We start from the raw sequence: 25,452 nt of genomic DNA on the forward strand, positions 1-25,452 counted from the left end.
AGTTCGATGTGAATTAAGGTCTCCTCAAAATTCAGTAGTTGAAAAAGTTTGAGCTTCTATTGTCAGAAAAAACTTCTGCCAAAAGCACACAAGAAAAAAGGTTGGTTTATTTGCATTTAACATATTTGGTTAGTCTACATCATCGAACTCTGCCTAAACAACTTGCAAAGTTCGAATCGCAATGTATGCGCAACAGTTCATATATATATATATATATATATATATATATATATATATTCAAAAGAAGGAAAAGATGAGTTGTCTAGCTACTATTTTATTATTTATCACCTTCATTCGTTCCCTCGAGTTTTGCCGATCAAAACTGGTGGCGCGAATGTGAAATGTGGCAGAGTTTAGGGAGGGGCCCTGGTGGTTGGGGTTGGGAAGCAAGGAAGTGGGGATCATGGCCTGCCTCAGCCCGACCCCAATCCAACCCCAAAACTGGGACCAACTCAATCCCCATTTCTTTTTTGTGCAACTGGATAGCCACCACCATCTGCACACTGTTATGTCATCATCATCCTCGGATGGCATGATCATCATCACCATCATCCTCCCCCTTCCCCTTCTTATTAAGATAGCTTCCTCCCTCCTTCCTTCCCTCCCACTCTGTCCCTGATCACTTTACTCATACACCTCCACCTGTGGAAGCTTTGGCAAGGAAGGTCAGAAAGGCATCCAGAAAAACGAGAGAGAGCACCATATATCATGATGGCTCTGGAGGCTTCACCGGAAGCGCGACCAGTCTTGCAGCCTGCATGTAATCGAGTCCCAAACTTGGAGAACCATCGGAAGGTTGTGAAGAAACAGCCACAATCAAAGCCACCTTCGTCTTCACCGGCACCACCTTCTGCTGCTAGTCTAACCTTCCCTTCAAAAACTGTACTCCCAAAATCATCACCGTGCAAACCTGCCACCAAGCCTTCCCCACCATTATCCCCCAAATGCAGCAAGCCTTTGGCTTCCTTGGCGGTCCTCAAGCGCGCCAGCGCCGGCGACCCTCGCAGCCTTAACTCCAGCATCGACAAGCAGAGCTGCAGCTACACCCCCATCTACTCTGCCAACAACAGCGGTTCCTCTTATGCCTCTCCTCCTTCTGCTGCTAGTACTTGCACAAGCGGCATTACTTCTTTGAAACTGTCATCCTCTTCGCCGCGTCTTGTGAGAGGTAGGAAGAAGTCGAAGAGTACTGCAGACGCACTCTGCGACTTTTCTTCCATATTGCTCAAGTCGCCTGGCAGCATAGCTGCTGCAAGAAGGGAGCAAGTCAGCCTTCTTCAGGCACAGAGGAAGCAAAAAATTGCTCACTATGGGAGGACGCCCAAGGCTGGAGTGAAACCCTTGCAGGAGGAACCTCTAACGCCCACCAGTGAAGCACAGGAGCACAAGAAATGCAATTTTATCACTCCCAATTCAGGTTTGCCCTTTTCTCCTTTCCGCCTATATATGTATATGTATAAAAAGTTCAATGAAATTAAGGGGCTAATTTCCAAATTTCGATTGTTTCTGCAGATCCCATCTATGTCAGGTACCATGATGAGGAATGGGGAGTCCCTGTTCATGATGACAAGTATGTTGGTTAGCACTTTCTTTTTCCAGTTCATAATTTTATGTCAGAGTCCTGTTCCTCGGTCTGCTTGTGGTTGATCGTTATTGAAATGGGATAATTGGGATGTGGTGTTACAGGATGTTGTTTGAGTTGCTGGTTTTGGCGGGTGCTCAAGTGAAAATGGATTGGACTACCATCTTGAAGATGCGTGTTGCTTTCAGGTATATATATCATCATCAATCTTGTATTCTCCATCGAAAGCCTTGTACAGGGAGTCGTCGCCTTCTTGTCTTTCCTACATTCAACCCTCCCTTCCTGAACATATTTCGTTTTTCTCCTTCCTCTCTCTTTTTTTCAAACTTTTCTTTTTATTCTGAGGATTTGTCTTTTGCAGGGAAGCTTTTGATGGTTTTGATGCTGAGTTGATTGCTAAATTCAGTGAGAAAAAGATTGCGTCCGTAAGTACTCAGCTTAGCATCGATGCGAGCATAATCCGTGGTGTTGTTGACAACTCCAAAAGGGTGATTGAGGTACGATCTAGCTTCTTCCATTCTTCTAATCACCTGTCCATTAAGAGACTGGTCTGCTTGGAAAAGCATGACTGGTTTTAGTTGTCACTGGCCTTAGCATATTCTCATAACTGTCCTTTCTTAGAAGTGATGCTATCATTATGATGGCTATTAATTCACATGAAACTCGCTTATGAAAGCGAGGAGAAGATTAATTGGTATGTCATTCACTACCTTTTACTAAGATTTGTGTCTGCTCAAGGAAGATGGAATCATACTCTCCATTCTTGCTGCTCACTCACCAAAAAAGACTTGTTGTGCATGAGCTCACATGCACTAATGTCTGATTCAGTTACAAGCTAGATCATCAATCGCTGTTCTTATCTTCTCAGCTGATACGGTTAAGGTCATTCTATTCTTGTCTCATTTAGGTTTCTGTTTGTTCCTTTTGCTTGATGACAATGCAGATAAAAAAGGTATTTGGTTCGTTGGATAACTATATATGGGGATTTGTAAATCACAAGCCAATGTGCCCAGAGTACAGGTCCTGCAGGAAGATCCCTGTGAAGACATCCAAATCGGAGGGCATAAGCAAGGACATGGTGAAGAGGAACTTCAGAAACGTGGGTCCTACTGTCGTCCATTCATTCATGCAAGCAGCTGGCCTCACCAATGACCATCTTGTAACTTGCCCACGCCATGACCACTGCACCTCGTTGGCAACTCCCTTCATGTCATCATCTCAATAACCCTCAAACTCTTTAAGAAAAGGAAAAGGAAGCAGAAATATAGAAACAAAAGGAATATATAGATATATACTTTGAGTAACTTGTGAGTAATTTCTAACTAGATTGTGACTAGTGTTCTTTCTTCTCTCTGTAAGACGACGATGTTAATCTAAGAAGGTATCTGTATCTGTGCTTGTTAGTTGATGTGAAGTTATGATTGATTTAAGGGTGAATGAATGGAATCAAAGACATGAGAAGTGGGGAGGTGTTGGAAAGGAGAAAAGAAAAGAAAAGGTGGGATGTTTTGGAGAAGAGCATGTGCGTTGCCAGGCAATCCATGTGTGTGATGTCAGTTGCACTCCGTTGGCTTTTTGAGCTCTCCATGTGACTATGGCCCACGACTCCTTCCTTTTACAGGCTGTGCCCAAGCTAGGAGGACCACGGCACACATGTTGGGTCTTTCTCTTCTTTGTTTATCTATGGCCTCATCCCACTTGCCAGTATTGCTAATTCATTCTCTATTCTAACCCTTTTTTTAAGGCATCACTGCCACTTCAGTGTACACTTTGCGTCATGTGGGTTTGTTGTTTTTTGTGTGCTGCCCATGATAAGTTGTATCATGACACCTGTGTATTCTATTCTATTAAATGGCAAATAGCTTTTTCTTCTTTAGTTTTAAATGTTCAATTCTCCCTCTCTCTCATGACACCTCTGTAATCTATTCTCTTTGTCCAACAGCTTTTTAATTTGTTTACTTTAATTTTAAATGTTCAAGTCTCTCTCTCTCTCTCCCCCTCTCTCTCTTTGGTTCTTCGTGCGCTGCCCATGGATAAAAGTTACATCATGACTAATGAGATCTATGTAGTTTGTTCGATTAAATGGGACACAGCTTTTTGAACTGTTCACTGTAATTTTAAATCTCTCTCTTTCTCCTCTCTCTCATGTGCTCTACTGCCTTACGAAGTGGGAATCTGACAACGATGACACCATTGTGGACAACTACCTGTAGTATGTGGTTAGTTTCAGGTTCAATGGAAGAAATGGAGGACCTACGAACATTTCAATAACTAGTAGATTGAAATCTTACTACGAGAGTAGCACCACGAGATAATTTAACATTCGAACTGATGGGCACACACACTCCCTCTCTCTGTTTCTGAAAATCTGTTTGCTTCTGAGCATTTAAAGCTTACGGTCACGAGTAACTCAAAAGACAACAGGTTACTTCTGCGGTTTTGTATCCAAGTCCATGATACATACAAGAACTCGGACAGTACCATGCCTGGTCGTCTTCTTTTGCCTTCGCCACTGAAAGACAAAAGCTAGAGACGAAGAGAGAAAGAGAGAGAGATTTTAAGAAGCCCGTAGGTAAGAACAAAAAAAAATGGTAATCTAAAATGGGATGCGAGATGAGAATATGAAACCAACGGAGGAGAGGCCATGATCCATCACGTGAAATTGCATCAGTGGATGTTAAAACGCTCTGAACAGCACATTTGGCCTGCATTTTCAGTCCCCATCTCCACTAGTTGGTAAGAAGGGGAAGAGGTTCGATCAGAGGTTCACGAGATCGAGACGACCGCAGCCCCATAAATAACGCATTTATTCAGGGGGTAAAAAGGAAGGGACGTTGACTGGTTGTTGGTTTATTTTGACGAGATCTTTACGGAAGGAAGCTTAGATTCTCAATTCTTTCCGAGTGGTGGTGTTAAACTTGGCTTTTAAGCCGGACCCTTATAGAAGAAAAAATTTGAATGACGGGCCTCATCAAATCTAGATTCTGAATTTTTATAAGTGTGAACAAATAAAACAATAAGACTACAACCAATGGATTGCAAGATACGAATTTAAACAAGAACTCTTCCGGTCTGTTTAGTTAAATTCTTCCGGTTATTCAAACTTCCAAGTTCCGACCACTTTCAGTGTTCCTTCTCAGTAATCCCAACTCTTATTCAGAAGCACCAATTAGCAGATCATCTTTAATTGGTAATAAGTTTCTTCTATCTGGTAACAAGTATATCAAATGCCCATCCATTTTTCCTCCATGAGTTAATTCCAAGAAAACCCAACACTGAAAACCTGTAGGGAGCTGCAGAAAAGCCCTCGAGACATACATACTTGCCATGGCATTGGCTTGCATCAGGTGTGACACCCATTAGACTGCACATTAATGGCTGTCCGCATCACCTTGACACAGTCAAGGCCCATCCCATTATGCATGTCAACCTCTTTGGGCCTGCTCAACGTCCATTTTTGCAGTAAAGAACAACACCATTACTGTTTCAGAACTTTTGCACGAGACGGGCGTCAAAAGCATGGAGTGAAAATTTGAAAAGTTAGGTTGGTGGTAGTGATTTTGGAGTAGGAAGCCCTGCATCTTGATGTTGGCGAGGACCGTGGGCGACACGTATGAGACAAGTACAGAATTAGGCAACTCCATCATGTAAAGATTAGATAGAAAGCCTTAACGTATTGCGATTCACATGCCACGCAAACCCGGTGAACGTAGAGTGGGCCTACCAGCACTATCGCATGTTTTAAGCATGAGATGTGCACAGTGGTTAACCTCCCTGTGACTTTGTCGATATAAATTTCCAGTCTCCAGAAATTTTTCTTGAAGGTTTCCTATCCTTTTAAAGATTTCTCAACATGATTTTAAATAAGAAACACCAAACAGAGTAGGTGAAAAAGAAAAAAAAAAGTGAAAATAATCAGTCGAATTATTTGAACAATATATATATATATATATAAGAAAATAAAAGACAGCTGACTGCCTTTGTGGCAGGATGATTTTCTTTTTATTTTATATCAATAAAAATTGTTACAAAAGGTGCATCCTGTCACTAAAAACAGTGCCCACGCAAGTGTTATTAAACAGGTTACCAGACTCTTTATATATCAAACTTTGATAGAAATTATTTATGCTGTCGATTCGAAGAAGATTAGACAACGGAAGATTAATTTGCACATACAGACGCTATGTTGTTCTTTTACAAAATGTTAAATAACCTCACATGAAGAGATAGAGAGGGAGGGATATATCTAACTATTCTAATAGTTCTGACTTCTTAGTCTAAAAAAAATTCTAAAATAACCTCATATGAAGAGATAGAGAGGGAGGAATGTATCTAACTATTCTAATATCTCTGACTTCTTAGTCTATTTCTTGCACCTACTTTCTTTATTAAGTGTGACTTAATATGAGGAGAGTTGAAGAGATAGAAAAATTGACAAGTCAAATCGCTCGAACTAAATATAAATATATTTCTAAGACACATGTTTAACTTAAGTATCTGTGATTATGTGACAGCTACATGATTCTCGAAATGCTTTAAAGACTTAAGAAGCATGCAATAATAAGTACTTCAAAAGTAAAACGTTCAGATAAACATATTACGAACAAAATTGTTCATAGTATTAGAAAGGACTTCTAAGCAACACAAACTCTTCAGTACCCAAAAGAAAATGGTTGTATTTTTTATTGTCCAAAAATGGCCTTCGTCCATCTTTAAGTTGGAGGAGAGATAGAAAGAGTTCTGAAACAATTGTCCAAATCTGAATAAAGTCAGAATTGGAAAACCTGAACATATTACGTCTTCAGATCTTGTATGTACAGTTAGATCCGAACGGAATATCCAGAATTTCTCCGATCTGATTCCGGTGGGAGACCAAGCAAATTAAATACGAGAAAGCATGGTGATTGTCACTGATAGGGCCATCAATGGCCTGGTGCAGGCAAGGGAAGGACAGCATTTATCAGGAACCTGTAAAGCTTCCTTTTACAATTGATATTTTTGGATATAGATGACTTCACTATCACAATTAAAGGTGTTAGGCACTGATCTGCCAAACGTCTTTCAGAAGCAGAGAGCCGGCTTCGCTGAGAATTCGAATTCTGTGACACCTGGAAGCTCTTTGCTGAGATATGGAACAAGACATGAGGAAGAAGATCTAAACCCTGTCCCCTGGATTGTGATGGGGGGAAGCTCTTACTAAAAAAATCTTACTTAGTTCATGATCGATTTCAATCGAGTTATTTTTAAAGAAAAAATATACCACGCTTGTGATTTTTATTTTTTATTTTTTATTTTTAATCTAATGGGATACATGGAACCATGGTTCCGGACAGGAGCGGAGCCAGGGGGACCTGGCAGGAGCCATGGTTCCCTGAGATTTTTGGGGAAAAAAGCTTGATATAGTTTTCAAAAAAGTCTAGTCTGGCTCTTACAAAATTTTTGAAAAATATAGTTCGACCGCTGTAAAAATTTTGAAAAATATAGTTAGATCCCCAACGAGAAAAGTTTATTGGCTCTGCCCCTAGTCTTAGAAGTTGACTGAATTTTACATTACATACGATTTGCAAGCTAAAATTTTGTAATTTGAACAGTTTTGTAGTCATCCATGTTACCATTTATTGAAACTTCTTTCTGATTATACATTAAAACTTTAAAGGATGTTTGGTTCACTGACAAAGTTAGAAAAAATTATAAAAGTATGCCCAAAGTTTTCGTAAATAACAAATCATTTCTCAACTTCTAAAAGTTCACACATAAGCACTCAACTTTTGAGGCAGATTCCCAAGGAGTCGCTTACATGTTGATAAAGAATGTTAAGTTTGATATGGAAAGTAATAAAAATACCTCTTTTAAAGATAACAAAAGCACCTCTTTTAAAGACAAAAAACATTTTTCATCAGCCAAGGGAGAGTGCTTTTTTATGATAAGTATTTTTTTTTTGTCATTTCATATCAAACAGTAATGGTTTATGTCATTACTCTTTAGGCAACTAATTCATAAGTTCTCTCAAAAGTTTAGTTTTGTTAATTTTTAAAAGTTAAGCAGCCAGTTGTTTTATTCGTTCAAATGCTAGGCCTTTTTATAATTTTTTCAAAAACTTGTCAATGCATTACTTTGAGTGGTATCCCATACGGTTCCGTCAAGCTTTGCTCCTTATCCTTACTTTTTAATTGTCGTTGCATTAAAGAGGTACATCCTGTGCTTTTTAAGAGGGTCAGACCATTGGGGCCCTCTGTTTCTAATCTTTCTTTTTCCAAGAAAATTGAAAGTTGTCCAGGATGCCATGTCTTGTATGTGCATAACTAGAGGCTGATCTCTCCCTGAGATTAAAAAAAGATCATCGCAATCAAAACATGCCTTTAAGGTTGAAACAAACCATGAGTTAAAGAAAGTTGTGAATCTCTTGGATTAACTCTGCATGGATGGTTGAAGAATTTAAATCTTTAACACAACATAGACTGATGGCTCAATTTAATTGCAGCGTCTTTAGAGCAAAATTTAACATTCATGTTCTAAAGTCTTGGTACAGTAGCTATGATCTCAGGATACGACTAAAATTTGGATGCTGCTCGTGAGGTTAAGATCACGATGACTTGCAAATCTGAGAACCGGGTGGAAAAATCGTCTTTTCTGTAGTACATTTTCTCAGAAGAATAGTTTTGGACATCATGAAACGGTCGTAATTGTTTGTCAAATTCTATTCAAAAGGAAGAAATTTAATGGACAAATTGCTTGGGCATCAAGAAGAATGGAAGACGTTGGCAACTTGGCATGATCTCAAAAACTTGTTTTTGAGACTAATTCCACTTAAACTCTAGTGGGTATCTTTGATTGCATGCTTCGGCCAAATGAATGTTATGGGACATTCATTTGACCAAGCTAGACATTGCTTGGAAAGCATGTAGAAGCAATCGAAGCGAAGGCAGACGAGAGGTTTTTCCACTTGCAAGAGTGCACTGTCCTTGGTCAAACATAGAACAAATGAACCCAGAAACAATAGATTTTTTTTAAATTGTGGAATGCTGGCAGGCCGTTCTCATGCATATGCATTAATTTGGCAGTCCAAATCTCGATGAATGCGGAGGCTACTGGTATGATTTCACTTGAACGGAAGTTTGGGCAGAAGGAGTGCTCAGTGTCGAATACCGCGATGGTCAGCTGCTTTAATCAAGAAATTAATTGGCAATTTAGCTTTCGTAGGGGCTTCTTCTGAAGTGACTCTTCGGCTTGATTTGCTTGGCAAGTTATAAAAATATTTAGAAGAACTACATCTACATGTCCTAATGAATTCCCATGGCCTTGTTTTATTAATTAGTTATCTTAATAAAAAAAAAAAAGCACCAGCCTAGGTATAAATTTTGAAAGAGAATTTTCCAATAGTACGACAGCTTAGGCTTGAATTTCTTGCTTTTAACAGACTCAGGCCCTTTAATTGCCTATAAAAGAGGCAGTAAAATGAAAAGAATTTCAAATGAAAGCAGATTCTCTCAACACTACCAAGAGGTGGTGCCTTTTTTATAAAAACTTTCAGTTTTAAATATGCAACGCATCCCTGGTTTTTTATGCATAAAGTTGTTTTCTGACACATTGTTTACGAGATGCTCCTTTACATCGACTGCCAACATCTCTGACCAAAAATTGCATTGTTATTAAGGATTGCCGCAAGTTTAGTAAGTTGAAAATTGGAGATAGCCTATCAGTTTCCGGAACAGGATAGCTCAGGCATTCTAGCTCTGATTCTATCCATTTACATGTGGTTTCTAGTGCAGAATAAAGATCTAAAAATGACCTGGGTAACTACGTTTCTTTTCCACTTTGAGGCGATATATTTATCAGACAATAAAGGGGCTTTACAATATGTAGAAGCATTAATGCTAACAATGTCATGGTAACGGTAACATGCTTCATCCTTTGAAAAAATGGATGTGTATGAAAAAAGAAAAAAGAATTGGTTACATGTACACTAGAATTCGCTTTTGCCGCTTTTGCCATCGTCAGAGAGAGTCTCCTCTGATGATGCCTGCGTTGAATCCAGTTCCACATCAGGCGCACGTAGGTCGGAGTGACTTTTCCTTGAGTTCACACTGTCACTGTCGTGCTCCTCGCATTTGACGTGTTTTCCTCTACGCCTAGCCAAACCAGGTGAGCCCCTGTCATCCTCAGTAAGCTTCAGATGCTTATAACTCACACTGCTAGTGCCTCCAACGGCTTTGCCATGGTCCTGATCATGTCTCTCCACAACTGTGCTTTCCCATATGTTCTCGTACCTAGATGTGGCTGGGAGCTCATTCAGATAACTTGTACCCGGTTCATTAAGCACAGTTGGCAGCTCACTTCTCCTAGAGCTTGTGATTGGTTCATCAAGTGCAGGAAATAAACGGGGACCAGGAGCAGCGCATGAGGCCACAAGGTGAAGCACCTCGGGAGACGGACAGATGGTTGTTTTCATGGATGACTTCTGGTGCACTGGTGGCAATGGTGAAGCTGGCGTCAAGTTTAAGGTCGGAAGACTGAGGTTTGTATCAATCCAAGGAGCTGATGTGCAAGCAGAAGTTCCCGCTGGAATTGAAACTGGATCAGAAAAGGCGAGCTTCAAGGAGCTAGCAGGCATCTTTTCTGCAACTGCATTGCTTTCAAAACTTTCAGCCACAAGGCCTCGCACACGAGCAGAGATCTTGCCCAATCGTCTTCTCTTTTTAAGACGTCTCCTAGGATCCCTTGGTGGGAAGGGAGGAGGACCTGGATTAGTAAATGAAGGGATTACACTCTTATCCCCATACAGTACACGCACAGAATGTGCAATCGCAGAAACAGCAGGAGGCAACTCAGGCTCCATTCTTCTTTTAGGCAAATTAACCGCCTCCCTAAGCCAATGAGGCAAGTTGTTTGGAGTAGAACTGCTTGTAGCAGTATCTTTCAGTAAACCAAACGACTTTGGCCTGTGATCAGTTTCCGTGGGGAGAAGCTTGTGCAGATCATGCAAAGCATTAAGAGACTTGTTTAGAAAAGACGGCAATTTAAGATACTTTGATATATGCTCTTCCCCTTTCTTGTTCGGCAAATCCAAACCGACAGTTGCATTCCACATATTGAAAGGTGGGAGAGACCCAAAGAAGGTGCTTGCCAAAGGATTAGGTGGGAGGGGCTCCTCCGGAATCAACTTGCCAGACCTGTCAAAATGCCCTGTGACGGAACCAACAACAGAAGCTGCTCTTTGTCTACCAGATTTTATTTGTGGAATTGGCGAGTGATGCCTTTCCAAGTTGATTGGGGGATGGTCGGCATAATCAATGTTAGAAGGTCCTGCAACTGAATCACCCTGTCCTAGTTTCATGTCTGTCAAATGAGCATGAAATTTAGGAAGCATACATGGGCCTGGCCCTAAAGGTGAAAATCTGCTGCCCAGCAAAGCCCGTGTCATCATTGCATCTGAAATACCAGGAAAAGATTCTGGCTGTTCAATTTCCTGTGATGGAAAATTAACCCCATCCAAAATTTTGAGCTGTTCTTCTTCCCACCTTTCAGAGAGCTCCTCAGGAATCCGATGCTTAGAGAATCTTAATTTGGAGTCTCTCAGCATGGAATCCCAATTTCCTTTTCCATATCTACGCACACCTACCCAAAGGGCATCAAGCTCATCCTCTGACCAGGATCTTGAATGTCTTTTCTTGAACTTGCGAGACATATTTGAACCATTTCTTGTGAAGATCTCATCGAAGACCTTGTGAGTCTGCTGATATGATGGATAAGCAGATGGAATCTGTCCCAAGGTTAGCATGCCTCGCTCATCCTCTTTTGCTTCTCTGGAATGCTTTGGTCTCCTGAGAGTTGATAATGGTGATACTGTACTCATATCTTCAACAGATTCACTGGCCACTTCATTAGGTATGCCCAAGGATAAGTTTGGGCAGAGGTGAGAAAGTGATGAAGGGTTCATCGTTGGTAGTGCCATTTTAAGTCGGTTTTTTCCCTGGAAAAACAAATCTGGAAGCATCATGCCATCTGGAAGTTTCAAATAAGGAGTGCCATGATCTTCATGACCACGATGTCTCTGCAAGTTTATATCAGGAAGAGAGATCTGCAAGTAATACACAAATGGTCAAATCAATGAGAGAAAAATGAGAGAGAGAGAGAGAGAAAGAGGTGCCATGTAACATACCGCACTAAATGGTAACCTCCGGCTTCCTACATTGCTATTCTGCTGCAAATCCTGGGAAGATATCTCCCTCAAGACTGTTTCATCACCCATATCAGTTACAGCATCGAACTTGTGATGGTGCATATCAACTGATTGACTGCTAACTGCAAGTTCAAATGGAAATTCTAGCTTCCCATTCTTGCAATTAGACTGAGATGGATTTGAGATTGCTACATCACTTTGAGACAGAGCATGTCCCAGGTCTTTACTCCCACAAACCGTCCCATAAAACGGAAATAACTTGCCAGAGGGAAGAGATAATTTTCCATGTAAAGAACTGTAGACATCCACAGGAGGAAAAGAGACAGAAGGCTTCATAGAAAGATCAAGGAGAGAGCTTTGTGAACCCACACAGTGATCATGCCTCATCGAAAGCTCACCAAGGTGTGCCAAGATTCGGTTCCCATCTATATGTACACCAGGGATCATATGATCAGTTAACACAGGGGCAGAGCCTGTAACTGCCTTTCCCGGATCAAGTTGCAGATTCATCCCTGATTTAGTTGTGTCACCAAAATTTGGCAGAGGGACTTGTTCATGTGAATCCACTGAATAGGAATTTCTCTGAGCAAGCCGTTCCTTCTGTCTAGCTCTAAGCTTGGTACTGTTGAAGTGAAAAGAAAAATGTGAGAACTAGCACTCGGCCATTAAATTTCATAAATTTCAAACTTACAATTTTTCTTTCAGGGCTCGACCAGCCGGTGTATATTCAAATTCCACTTCCTCATCTTCCTTACTGCTCTGCTTTAACAAAGATCATGACAAGACCAAACAAATCACCTTCCAGCAGTTAGCAACAATGTTTTACTTCTCCAGAATAGCTACTAAGGATCAAAACTGAAGCTTAAAAAGGTCAAAAAATTAGTGACACTATGAAAAGAATTGAGAAATTTGCACTTTCAAAGATTTGATGTGATGATTACAGGCTATTCTTATCATGACAGTTTTAACATAGATGACACTTAAAAAGACTAGTTGTGAATGCACACAAATGACATTGCATACAATCTGAAACTTAAGACAAGGAAAAGGCATTGGCTAAAATAGGAAAGTTGCACTGCTTAAGTCAACCCACTGTTGGAGTACCTCACTCAAGGCATCATTAGAGACCACAGCAAAAGCTTCCTTATATGATATTGCCTTTCTCAAGCGCTTTCCACGACCAAGAGCTGCTTCCTCTTCACTTTGATATTTCTCCCATCTAAAGTACATAACAAAAAGATTATACTGAAAGGGAAAAACAAATATTGCAATAGGACATCCAAACCATCTGAATCTATTTTAGCCAAGTTCACTTCCAATCATTTTAATGCAAGTTATGCACGTTTATATGTCCTAGATATAGTAACTTGAGGCAGGAAGAGACAGGTGCAGACGAAAATTGATTGCATCATCAATGCTACTAATTGTAGTGATTAATATGGAAGTGGCAGACAACTGAGGACATAGATGATATGATAATATATTGCAGGCATGGTGGAAAGCAGCAGCAATAACAGTTGAAACTGTCAAAAGTCTCAAAACAGATGTGTGGGCTCCGATGTGTATCTAAAATGTCTAGGAAACTGTTAGCACTAATGACAGAGACCATGAACATTGATTTTCCACAAACTGTTGAGATTGAAATTTGGATAGTTGTCACCAAATCATCTGATGACAACATGGTTTAATCCTTGAGCATTACTTTTTTTCTGTTCCTGTTTCTGTATCATCAAAATTATACCTGAACGTGGCACAACCACACTCTGATTTAAAACTTTGTTTTATAAATCTATAATTCAAGGAATAAAGGATAACAAAAAGAAAAGGCAAAACGTCACAAGATTCAATAATCGAATCAACCTTAGCAACTGTTAAGCGTCATCACATTATAGTAACCTAGAAGTCCAAAAAAGTATCATATTTAGAGAGCACCAACAGATACAATAGGTCACCTCTCTTTCAGAAGGCGGTCCCACTCATTGTCATCAGCAGTTACAGGGTCTAACTTCTTTTCAGAACCCTGCTCACAGCCCTCTCCCCCTATACCAGGAATATATGAGCCATCTTGTTCGCTTTGTTCATGTTCATTCCAGTCCACTGACTGCCAGAAAACAACAGTAGTGTCAATGAAACATATTACCAAATTAACCAGCCTATGACTCCATCAGGCATCAAAAACAAGAAAGTTCCTATTTGCAATGTTCCAAGATAGAGGGCAAGAACAGTGGAAAAGAAGAAACATCAATCCAATCACTTGAAAAAAATACACTTGCATGATAGATCCACATGATTACTTAATAATTTTCTGAAAAGAAAGGATCAAAACTCAGTCAGCCTATCACAACGCTCTTCACTCTCTTACAGGTGAAGTATCTAGCAAAATTACACTTCAAGAACAACCAAAACAACTGTAAATCACCAAAAACAAGGCAATTAAATGTCTCATTGGTGAGACATCATCCGTTTGAGACAATGAGGGGTGGACAAGCAGTTCATACTCCTACTATGTTTTATAATGCAATGTAGAGCATTCAATTATATAAAGCCATAGAGCTAGATAGATAGTGATCTGGAATGATAATGGTAGAAATGATAAGATTATATCCTTTACGGCTTTACCATCAAAAAGAACTTGGCTCAGAATAAAAATTTGGATTTACCATTTGCTTATTTACTTTTAAACTTCAATTAGTCGGTGGTGCAGTTGACAAAAGGTAAAAGCAAGAATCAACTAAAAATATGATTCACAAGTGAGACGGCAATGCATGACATTGACACATTTGGACCCTTCATGAAGTCTGGATAAAAATGCCCATATAGCAATAGTAGTGCAAGCAAACTAGCAAAGCAACCTTTACTGAACCCAGCATTTCACATTCTGTTTCTGCTTCTGCATGTCCATCAGTCACTGTATCAATATTGGAACGATCTAGCAACTTTAGAATTGCATTTTCATCCCATATTGTCCTTGTATAGCCATCGGTGCATCTGTCCCTGTACACATCTCCTAAACCACCAACCTTCTTCCTGTGCTTGGTCTCCGGTACTGTTAAAACATCTGCTTTACCAGAATTCTCTGCTGAAACCTTGGCTACAGGCTCACCAGAATCATTGAATAGTTCTTCAGTTCCCCATCGAAGAATGTCTTCCACTTCTTTCTGAGATTCTGCCTTATTAACAAAAAGTTGATCAAGCATCAGCTTCTTCTTTGCTAGTTGCAGGATACGCTCCTCAACGCTAGCACGAACAACGAGTCTATATACAAGAAGCCTATTGGATTGGCCTATTCGATGGGCTCGATTCATTGCTTGAATATCAGCATGTGGATTGAAATCAGAATCATAAATAATCACCGTATCTGCAGTAGCCAGGTTAATGCCAAGGCCACATGATCGAGTAGATAGAAGGAATACAAAACGATCTTTATCTTGGTTAAATCGTGCAATTGATGCTTGACGTTCAGCAACAGATACAGATCCATCAACTCTTTCAAATGATGCAGACCCATATTCAACAGTCAGATAATCTTCAAGGATATCAAGAAGTCTCGTCATTTGTGAAAAAATAAGCACACGATGGCCCTGCTTCTTTAATATCTTGAGCATAGAATGCAATAGAGTCAACTTTGCTGAGGCCTTAATACGCATTTCTTGCAGGAATTCCACAGACCCTGAATCAGGTTCAGTTCCAGGGATGAGATATGGATGATTGCAGATCTTGCGCAGCTGCATAACAATATTCAACATTGACTGCTGGTACCCTCCTTTACCAATATTGCGTAAGATTTGATAGTTTTTTGTCAGCATTGCACGATAGTATTCCGCTTGGATGGATGACAACTCAACTGGAACCATGCGCTCAGTCTTAGGTGGTATGTTTTGCATAGCATCTTTCTTGAGTCTCCGAAGCATGTGTGGTGCAACAAGCTTTTTCAACTCTTCTACTTTTTCAGCAGAGGTAAGATCGTTAAATTTCTGCTCAAATGATAACAAGGAAGGAAATGAGGCTGGCTGCAAGAAATTCAGCAGATTATAAAGTTCACCAAGGTTGTTCTGCAAAGGTGTCCCTGTCAAAAGCACGCGGTGCTGGAAAGAAAACATATTGAGCAAACTGAAGAGTTTACTTCCAGAGTTCTTCAGACGATGTCCCTCATCAACCACAAGTACCTCCCAAGGCACGCCACGAAGATGATTTGAGTCAGCAATAACCATTTCATAGGTTGTCAATATGACATTAAACTTGTGTTTCTTTGTTCTCTTCTGAGGCATATCAGGGTAGCTGGCATGCCATTCATGCTGCCGAATGATCGCCCTTGCCTTTGCACTACCATGATATTCTACAACATTCAAATGAGGAGCCCATGATGCAAATTCAGCCATCCAGTTGGGCATGGTGGATAGAGGTACCAATACCAAACAGGGTAAATTTACTTTAAATTCCATGTACAATGATGAAATGAAAGCACAAGCAGATACAGTTTTTCCCAGTCCCATTTCATCAGCAAGGATCACGTTTTTTGACTTATGCCAGCATTTTCGCAGCCAGTTTAATGCCTCTAACTGGTGTGGAAACAGAGAACCACCTTTGAGCTCCTTGGGCTGTTCATCAAGGCAGGCAATTTCACCCAGTTCATGTTTAACTTTCACTTTCTGAAAATCATCGTCTGTAGCATCCACAGCCACTGTTCCAGTTTCATGTTTCTCAAACTTGGTGACAAGATGAGCAGCATTTGCAATGGCAGATTCTTCAAGGGTCTCCCAAGTACATTCATCATAAGGAAGACCACACCACTTAACTAAAACTTCCTTTTTATCGCCATTAAATTTACGGAGACCAATAATCCGCTGTGGATGTATCCACTGTTCTTGGCAAATGTTTATAATTGCATTGCCATACTTTGCTTTGAAATTGTCTAACTTTCTCTTTGCTAGAACTTTCAGCTGTGGTTCAGAAACCCAACTGTTGTGAATATGGGACTTGCCCACCCACTTGACCAAAAATTCATATGGAGAAAGGTTCTTGTTTAAGGATGGACTCTCAGGCGGAATCACGTCCAGATTAAGGATTCCTGCTGTAGGATTTGTTACAGTATCAATGTCAGATGGGTCTATAGGTATATGAGCATCATTAACCTCAGGAAGTTTACTGTTGCTGCTTTCAGCATTATGTGATTTCCTTTCATGATCAAAGCGTTCCATTGGTGCTGGTTTGCTAAATTTTTCAACTTCTCCTGTGCTAGTAGCTGCATTCACATCTTCACTTATAGCATATTTTTCACCACTTTGTTCACTAGTATTCACATAAGGAGTACTCTTCTCATCTAAATTATTGTCATCTTCCTTTTTTGTATGAGAAGCATGTTCAACTCCTACCATCAAGGAATTATGTTGATGGGCATTGGAGGGCAATTCCGGAGTAGCCTCTGGAATGTTAGATGGTGAAGATATAGAATCGTTTTGCAGTCTACGACCAAGTATTCGGTCAACCTGTAAATGTCTAAGACAATCAGTAAAAAGACTAAAATATAACATAAAACACTTGAAACAGGCAATTTAGCAGCCTATTAGTGTAGTAGGCATGTACTTGTTGGGCTGCATGTGGATCACAGTCGTTGTCTTTTAGCTTAAGCATATCCTTGCTCCTGTCAACAACAGCATGAGATGAGTGCACTTTCTCCTCAAGAACTTGCTGCAACCAAAATCAGAGACATTACCTAAAATTAGGAAGTAATCAGTTTGGTCAAAGAAACTGCACATATTTGTTTAATAAAACAGGGTTTCACTAAGAATTCACTCCTGGTGTCTGTGCATGGAAAGATGTTGCATACACTAATGGTACCTCATTCTGTTGCTTGTCAACCAAGTGAAGCATTTGAGAGTCATCTTGTCCTAGTGTGTTAATCTTTCTGTGAACAGTAGAACCACAGTTTGTGCAGAATACATCTTTATCAGAAAACTTTTTCTTTAACTTGGAGCCACATTTGACACAATTGATTAATTTCTTTTTGTTTCTGTCCTTAGATTTCTTTGTGTCATCTCTTCCATCAGCCTTTTGCCTCTTTTTTCCTGATTTTTGACCAGATGTATGTGGTGATAATAAAGTGATTTTCCTTTTTGAAGTTCCATTGCTGCTTTGCAATAAAGTCCGCCTTTCAGAAGTATCATCCTTTGGCTCCATACTCTTCTTAAGAGATGAATCTACCTCCTTCGATGGAGAAATCATCTGCACTGTTGCCTGATCATGTGACTCAGAAGCAAGGATTTTCTTAACAACATCTGTATCAGCACCATGACTGATGCATTCCCTTGATCCATCCAACAGTAAGGACCCTGTTGCAGCATTTGTAGAACTTTCAATTTCGTGAAAACCAGAATTCATTTCAGAAGGCACAATAACACGAGGAGAAGTTGGCTTCCCTCTGTTAGATGATCTACTCTTTCCAGGAATGAAGCTTTGCATCTTCCGTAGCAGTTTGACTGAAGAGCAAAATGGCTTTGAGGCAGTTTTTGGCTTCTCCACAATTTTCTTAGATTTTTCATGCCTTGGTACTTTCTCTGATATGCTTGTAACATTAGCAGATTCCATCTGATTGAGACAGGATGGGCACTGCCACTTACCAGGAGGCGTTCGCTGAAGGAAAAGGGAAAAAAGAGAAATGAAAAATTGAATTATTTGGTTGTACTCTGAAGGTTTAATCAAAAAGTAACCTCATGAACATCCAATGTATACCTTGAGAGGGGGGCTAAGGCATTGAAGATGATAAGTTCGAGGGCAACTATCACAACATAGTAAACTGCCACCAAGATCACACACGACACATTCGAAGTAATACTGCAGCACCAAATGCCAGCAGAGAGGACAAATGAGATATTGTTAACCTTTGATAGTTCAACAAATACAAAGCTACGCTCTCACACATGCATGCACATATCTTATTTAGCACTTGCACACAGACATGAAATATCTGTAAATATAACTCTGCTCAAGAAATTGAAGTACCACAAACATATGCAAATCAGAATGTACTGAAAGCCATCAAAGGAAAACCGCCTTGAACTGGTAGGTAGAATACAGAAGTTTAAAAAAGAAAAAAAAAAAAAAACTCCAAATGGAGGAAGCTTTTTTGCCTCCATTTGTTTTGACATTCGAATGAACATAATAAGATGATAAAACTATAAGATGCATATGCACAGGGGCGGAGGGAGGGGGGGGCCCGCCCTGGCCATGGCCCGGGTGAGTGCAGGGAAAAAAAAAATATATTGAAAAAATCAATTTTTTTAAGTTTGGCCCGGCCCGTCGCTCCTCTTGGCCCTACCCGTCGCTCCTTTTGGCCCGACCCGCGAATTGTTTGGCCCGCCCCTGAAAAAAATCCTGGCTCCGCCCCTGCATATGCACATCAGTACATGTACATTGTACAGATACATAAAGGTTTTGTGGTATGCATACAGAATAGGTATATAGTATATACCACATATATATATATATATATATATATATATATATATATAGCATCAAGATGGTAAAACTAATGGCAGTATGCTAAATCATGCTTCAAGTCAGGTATGACAAACTGAAATTAGAAGTTGGGAAAAGTCTTCAAGCCTTTCAGTTCAATAAAAAGGACATCACTTTCAAGACATCCCTAAGATACCAATTTTGCCCAGATTGTGTTCTGAACCCATGATACAGATTCACCACTGAAGATGCAGCACTCAAGTCTCAGGAGACTCATTTAGTGAACCAAAAAAAGGAAAAGAGTGCTTAACGGATTTGTTTTCAGGGTAGGACACCATAGCAGAAAATGTGATAACATGGATTCTACAAGTAATTGCATATTTAATAATGGGAAAGAAATAAGACTACAATTACAAACAATATGAAGCAACAAGACCAACCGATCCCATCATTTCATTTCTTCTTCTGGGCATCTAGCTTGAGATACTGTTTTCACCATTAGTTGCACATTGCATTATGAGTAATTTCTTACAGAAACAAAACTAGCTCCAGCACCTTTTCCTTAAGTAACATCAGATGAAGAAGAAGCATGTTTGTTTCTATGCTTCCAATCTCAGCTTCCATCAATTAATTCATCCAATAGAGGAGCATTTCCGAATCCAGAGATGGAAAAGAATGTTTGATGAATTTGTTTTCAGATTAAAACACTATAACAGAAATGTGCCAATATAGATTGTAGAAGAAAGGGAAAGGAATAAAACTGAAAATAGGAAACAACAAAAACAACTGACCCCATCATTTCCTTTCTTCTTTTGACCATATCTTGAGATACTATTTTCACCGTTAGTTCCCCGTTTTGCATTAGGAGTATTTCTTACAGAAACAAAACTAGTGCCAACACCTTTTCCTTTAATAACATCAGATGAAGAAGAAACATGTTTCCTTTTACGCTTCCGGACCCATCTTCCATCAATTAATTTATCCAATGGAGAAGCATTATCCTTCATACTGCAAAACTTTGCCTACATAACAATAAAAGAACCATTGGAATGGTTAAATGAAGGACTTTCGTGAATGCAAATACTAAACTACAGAATAGCACAGGGCTGCTGAACCAATTTTGTCTGCATCATGTCCCATATAGAGTAAAGAGGTGCAGAAGAAATTATTTAATTGAATACCATACTACAGTGATAAAAAAAAGGCATGTGCATAACAAGCTACGGAACATCAGAAAGCCTTTAACGGGGTGTTTGATAACCTTGGAATGAAATTCCACTCATTGGGTATACCCTCAAATCAAACGAGCGAAAATTTTTGGAAAAATCTCACTCATGTTATTTGTGAAGGCAAAGAAAAGGGGAAAAGAGCTAACCCTAAGAGGGTCCAACCTTGTTTCTTGAGAAGCACTTCCTGTTGTATGCAAGAGAGAATATTTTGTTAAAAAGATTTCTTGCCATCAAACACCACCAAAGAAGATAATGGCATGACTAAAATCAACTGAATAGAAGATCCCCAATCACCAGTGATATGGGCAGTGAAGCCAAGTTGAATAAGCATATGTCAATGACGAACGTCAACCCCATCCTTCAATAAGAGGAAGAGAGAAGAAAAAGACAACACTACCCAAAGATGTAGCAAATAAACAGGAAGCATATGAATCATCACAATGTGATGGCATACAAGGTAAAAACTTGAGTATGAGAAATTAACAGAAGCAGGAGACTATGGAAAGAAAGGAGAGTGACAAAGCATTATCTACCTCCAAGCTTTGTAACATTATGAGTTCATAATGTGTGGCTTCAAGCAATTCAGTTTCTTTTTTCAAGAAACTAATGATATGGGGACACAGGTACACCTACCTGGCATGCCTAGGTCTGGATCAGGGTCAAATCCAAATCTGATGGATCTGACCCACTTTCACAACCTTTCAAGCTTCCAGTCTCCAAACCCTAAACTCTCTTAACACCTCTTCTTCCCTCTCCTCCACCAACACCAGCCTCCAATGACTACTAGCTACCTCTGGCAACTGGCACCTACATAGGTATGTGATGTTTTTTTTTCCTTTTCCTCTTTTCTTTACTTTTCTTACTTAAAATGTTTGTTAGGACTTCATTCAACCATTTCCAATTTCAACAAGTTTTTTTATGAGTTACAAGTCTTATCTTGGATTACTATTGCCTCCTTTTTCTCAAACACATATTTCTTGTGTCAACAAGATTTTAGTTTATTCATTATTTCAGTTTGTGTAATATATTATTTCTGATTTCTTTTTCTCCAACATATTGTTTCTAGTTTCAGTTTGTGCAATAGGTTAGTACAATAGTTTTGAATGAGTTCTTCATTGACATAATATGTAGAATATTTGTGATTTCATCGAGTTTGTGGAATATTTGAGCTGAATCATTCCCTCTAGCAAATCTGCCTGTAGCCATATCCTCTCAACTTTTACATATGCATCTCCGTTCCAGTTCTTATCTGTAGTATTTTATCATCATTTCTTAGTTGCTAAGACATCTTTCCATGGTCTCATGGACACGTTCTTCTAATCACAAAAATACTTGGTTAAACCAAGTAGACAATTAGCAACAAACATGGATATAGCATGGAATTGTAACATGAAAATCATGGGTTCTATCATCTATGCTTTACCCAATGCCAAGTCCATGATTGATGTTGTATCACTTCTTACACTTTTAAATCTTAACAAGCTATACTGGGAGCAGTCAGTTTGCAATTATGAACAGAGCTATACAAATTGCATCCACATGCATTGTGCATACAGTCTACAAACTTTGCCATTAGAGTGAGGTTGCCATTAATTAATCATGAAATTTGAAAAGTATTCTTTAAGAGGGTGACAGAGAGAGCCATTTTCGCATATCTTGCCATCTAAATCTAACTAAGTTTGTAACTAGAAGATGCTAATAGTTCACTCATGTTGTTCCCTTACAATTAGTAAAATTGAAGGAAGAAGAGAACAAAAAGTCATTAGAGACTGAAGATTCCAGATGAAAAAGAATGTTTTCCATGTAGCGAGTGAGACATTCAGCTATGTTGTGCATTTGATCTAAATTGAAGCCTTGAAAATTGAAATCACCAAGCAAACAACACCGATATCTTAATTATCCAGTTTCAGACTATCTACTCTTCAGAGGAAATAATTTGCTACAAGATTACATAGCCTAACTTATAACTGCACCTTCAACCAGATGGAGAAGAGTATGCAACCAAAAGTAGATGTATGACATCTATGCAGTACCCACCATATTACAACAGAAACATGCAGGAACTCACTCAACAGCATACCAAGGAAGTCTATAATTCCTCAGTGTATCAACCTCATATCCACATGATGTGCTAAGAGCTTAGATGCACTGACCTCATGTCCACACAATGTAGTTTTGCTTTAAGCAACCACACAGTTTTTTTCATTTGAAACATACTAAGATGTATTGGCCTCGCATTCAAACAATCTAATGCTATAGAGGACATTGCATTAAGAACACAAACATATAATATGTCATATGGCTGTACAGGATTGATAATACACAAAAAATATGATTCCTCAATCCCTAAGAATAAGCCCAACTACCAAGATAACAAGAAGTAAGCAACAAGAAAGTACCTGAATACTCCCATCCCACTGAAGGAATCACATTAAGACTGAGCTAACTAAATTAATTAACACCCTCCCTTAGGCTGTCCCAACGCATGCAGGCCAGAAAATTAACTAATCGCATTACTCGTACGTTCAAGCCCCTAAAGATTTTTCCGGAAGATGGACAAATCATCTCACAATCGAGCACCATATAACTATCCATTCTACACATGCTACGGACAGAACAAGCAAATTTAAGACAGTACCCAGCAATCAGAAACCAAAAAGCTCTACAAGTTTGCATCGTATAATGAACAGGTTGATGTACATTTCTGAGCCGAACAAGGTTAACTAAAAGGAAGCACCAAAGTCCTCAAGATAACTGAAAGACCTCATACCACTGAACCCAAACCCTACGGAGAAAAGACACCAAACAGGAGTTCGCCAACAAACAAGTGTGCCACATACGATTCGCCCAAGCCAAATAAACAGTGACGGCAAACGAAATAGTAAAAGAAACCAAAAACCCTAACGCAATAGGGATTCTACCGAGACAATAATTGGGCAAGAAAGAAATTGCTCACCTCATTCGACTCCTTTTGCTCCAGTGAGTAAAACAGAGAGAGAAATAGGGGAAAGAGAGATCGGAAGGCCAAAAACCAACAACACCAGAGCGCCCCCCAGAGGGGAAGAGGGGTTCAGGGTTGAGGAAAAAGGCAGGAGGTAGGGCAGCAAAAAGCGCGGAGAAAGGCGGAGAGTATGAGCGAAGGAACGAACGAACGAATGAGTGAAATCGATGAATATAAATAAATATGAGAGAGAGAGAGCACATACGATACGAATCCGGCGCATTTGTAGGACTACACACAACCATCGGGGACACTGACATGGCAGGCTGTAGTTGGGGTTGCTTGGGGCAGCAAGCCACTCAAGTCTCGCCACGTGGCGTCAAGGAGAGGGACCGTGCACCCTCGTGGGGGCGTCGCCTCGGGGAATGAGGAAGAAGAGAAGAAGAGGAGGAAGGGCTTAAATGTGTGCGTGCCACCACTCTCGCTCCTCCCCATCGCCGGCTTCTCTCTCACTCTACGGACGCGCGCGTCTGTTCTTTCTCGGTAGTTCATCTTGCAGATTTCCGGTCCATCGGCCGATCGAAGCAGCAGCCACCGCCGCCGCCGCCGCTGCCGCTGTAGGAGGCGGCGGAAGAAGAGGAGATTCCGAAGGACGCGGATGGCGGAGGGAGGGGAGGGATTGTTGGCAGGAAAGATAGCGATGGCGCTATTGACGATGCGTCGCCATCATCGAGGTGGAGAAGCGGAGGTGTGAAGGCAGACGACTTCTTCCACTGCCTCTCTCTCTCTCTCTCTCTCTTCGGTGGTGGAGACTGGAGAGGACTCGCTCGTAATGAACGACTCCTTGTCTGCCGCCAAATTTTCCCTCCTCTTGCTTCTTCCTGTTTTTTTCTCTCTTTCCTTTTATAACTCCCCGTTCCCGGCCATGGCCTCCCCCTCTCTCTCCCGCGACGGTGCTCGGAGGAAACGGACGGTCGGTTTCTTTCTTGCTTGTTAAAGTCTCTAAGGCTGCAAATGGATCGGATTCGGGTCATCTTTTTACAGATTTTAAGCCCAAAAAAATATTATAACACAGTGCAGCGTGTCTGCCGTAACTTTTCTCTCGTCCTTTTTATATATATATATATATAATCAAAACTAATAAAGGGTCGTTTTCTATTAAAAATTCAATGAATCTCTATGTTTTTATTGTGAAAGGACCCCTTAAAAGATGTTACTTTGTAAAAGTTTTACACGAAAATCTTTTGCCTAAATAAACATTAAACATTAAAAAAAAAAGAAAATGGAAAAGATCTCATCTGGTTAGCTTTGTTTTCTTCTTGACCTTTCGCATCATATATCTTGCAGCTTGTCAAGTGAAAAGCGGCGGATCATTTTTAGTGCCGCTGTTTGTGATAGTGAATTTTTCTTACGCATTTAGGAAAACAGATGAGATAGAAATTATTTTGTGGACTCCGAACCATAGCATCTTATGGAGATCTTACGCACCAAACCTTCCATCTAGAAGGGAACGCTTTCCTCGATTGCACCTTAAAAAGCGTTTTCAAAAAAGTCTATATGTTGGACTAACTTTAGTGTACAAAAAATAGTATACGAATCTCATTGGATATGTATAATATATCATATTTGACATCAAATTGACGTTGAGGCCGACCTATTATATTGTATTTAAACTAAATAGAAACTTTGATTCAAACTTGATAAAAAAAAAATATTTTTATTGTGATTTTTTAATATTTAATAGAAGATATTTAGCAGCAACCACCAAGCTCGATTCAGCTGAAGTGCTAGTAAGTGTGGCGATGATGATATTTGAGATCCATGTTACTGAAATCCTATGTTTGTTTGAATAACATGTCCCGTGATTCCAGATCAAACCTCGTATCCATGGAAATGTGCTCTAACAGGAACTGAGGTCGATCAAACCCGGACTTTTTTTTCCCACATTGAGGCGCAATAAGAAAATGGGGAGAGGGTGGGCCATGTGGGGGCCTAACAATCTTGGAAGCCCATGAGGCATTTAATGAGGAAAGTACCAGATGCAAACACAGGTGTTCCTGTTGCA

At 39.9% G+C, this 25,452-nt stretch overlaps 2 protein-coding genes across 7 annotated transcripts; one reads left to right on the forward strand and one right to left on the reverse strand.

Moving 5' to 3' along the window:
* The first annotated feature begins 334 nt into the window (after positions 1–334).
* On the forward strand, positions 335–3,458 carry LOC116245868 (uncharacterized). Its single transcript, XM_031617460.2, has 5 exons — positions 335–1,417; positions 1,513–1,570; positions 1,687–1,770; positions 1,944–2,079; positions 2,526–3,458. The coding sequence occupies exons 1-5, from the start codon at positions 709–711 to the stop codon at positions 2,805–2,807; spliced, it is 1,269 nt and encodes a 422-aa protein (XP_031473320.1). The 5' UTR covers positions 335–708; the 3' UTR covers positions 2,808–3,458.
* Positions 3,459–9,210: 5,752 nt separating this feature from the next.
* Positions 9,211–24,340, reverse strand: LOC116260284 (protein CHROMATIN REMODELING 4). Of its 6 annotated transcripts, none has more exons than XM_031638507.2 (11): positions 23,653–24,340; positions 20,009–20,239; positions 18,492–18,593; positions 17,601–18,392; positions 17,346–17,450; positions 14,615–17,248; positions 13,715–13,863; positions 12,867–12,981; positions 12,454–12,521; positions 11,742–12,384; positions 9,211–11,660 (listed from the first exon to the last, which is right to left on the reverse strand). In XM_031638507.2, the coding sequence occupies exons 1-11, from the start codon at positions 23,668–23,670 to the stop codon at positions 9,546–9,548; spliced, it is 6,972 nt and encodes a 2,323-aa protein (XP_031494367.1). In that variant the 5' UTR covers positions 23,671–24,340; the 3' UTR covers positions 9,211–9,545. The 6 variants fall into 6 exon arrangements, with proteins under 6 accessions (XP_031494367.1, XP_031494358.1, XP_031494378.1 ...); XM_031638498.2 differs by having other exon boundaries at positions 12,454–12,524; XM_031638518.2 differs by lacking the exon at positions 23,653–24,340 and adding an exon at positions 23,403–23,626 and having other exon boundaries at positions 12,454–12,524.
* Positions 24,341–25,452: the final 1,112 nt, after the last annotated feature.

Source organism: Nymphaea colorata, chromosome 1 (genome assembly GCF_008831285.2).
Source record: "Nymphaea colorata isolate Beijing-Zhang1983 chromosome 1, ASM883128v2, whole genome shotgun sequence".
Lineage (NCBI taxonomy): Eukaryota > Viridiplantae > Streptophyta > Magnoliopsida > Nymphaeales > Nymphaeaceae > Nymphaea > Nymphaea colorata.

Bases quoted from the DNA above. Each gene is read 5' to 3' on its own strand.
- LOC116245868 (XM_031617460.2), top strand. From the start codon at position 709: ATGATGGCTCTGGAGGCTTCACCGGAAGCGCGACCAGTCTTGCAGCCT. The intron at 1,418-1,512 runs GTTTGCCCTTTT...TTGTTTCTGCAG, and splicing joins TTTTATCACTCCCAATTCAG to ATCCCATCTATGTCAGGTAC. The intron at 2,080-2,525 runs GTACGATCTAGC...ATGACAATGCAG, and splicing joins ACTCCAAAAGGGTGATTGAG to ATAAAAAAGGTATTTGGTTC.
- LOC116260284 (XM_031638498.2), bottom strand. The intron at 13,864-14,614 runs GTTGCTTTGCTA...GTTTTCTGGCAG, and splicing joins AAATGCTGGGTTCAGTAAAG to TCAGTGGACTGGAATGAACA. The intron at 12,385-12,453 runs GTAAGTTTGAAA...TCACTTCAACAG, and splicing joins CGAGCCCTGAAAGAAAAATT to TACCAAGCTTAGAGCTAGAC.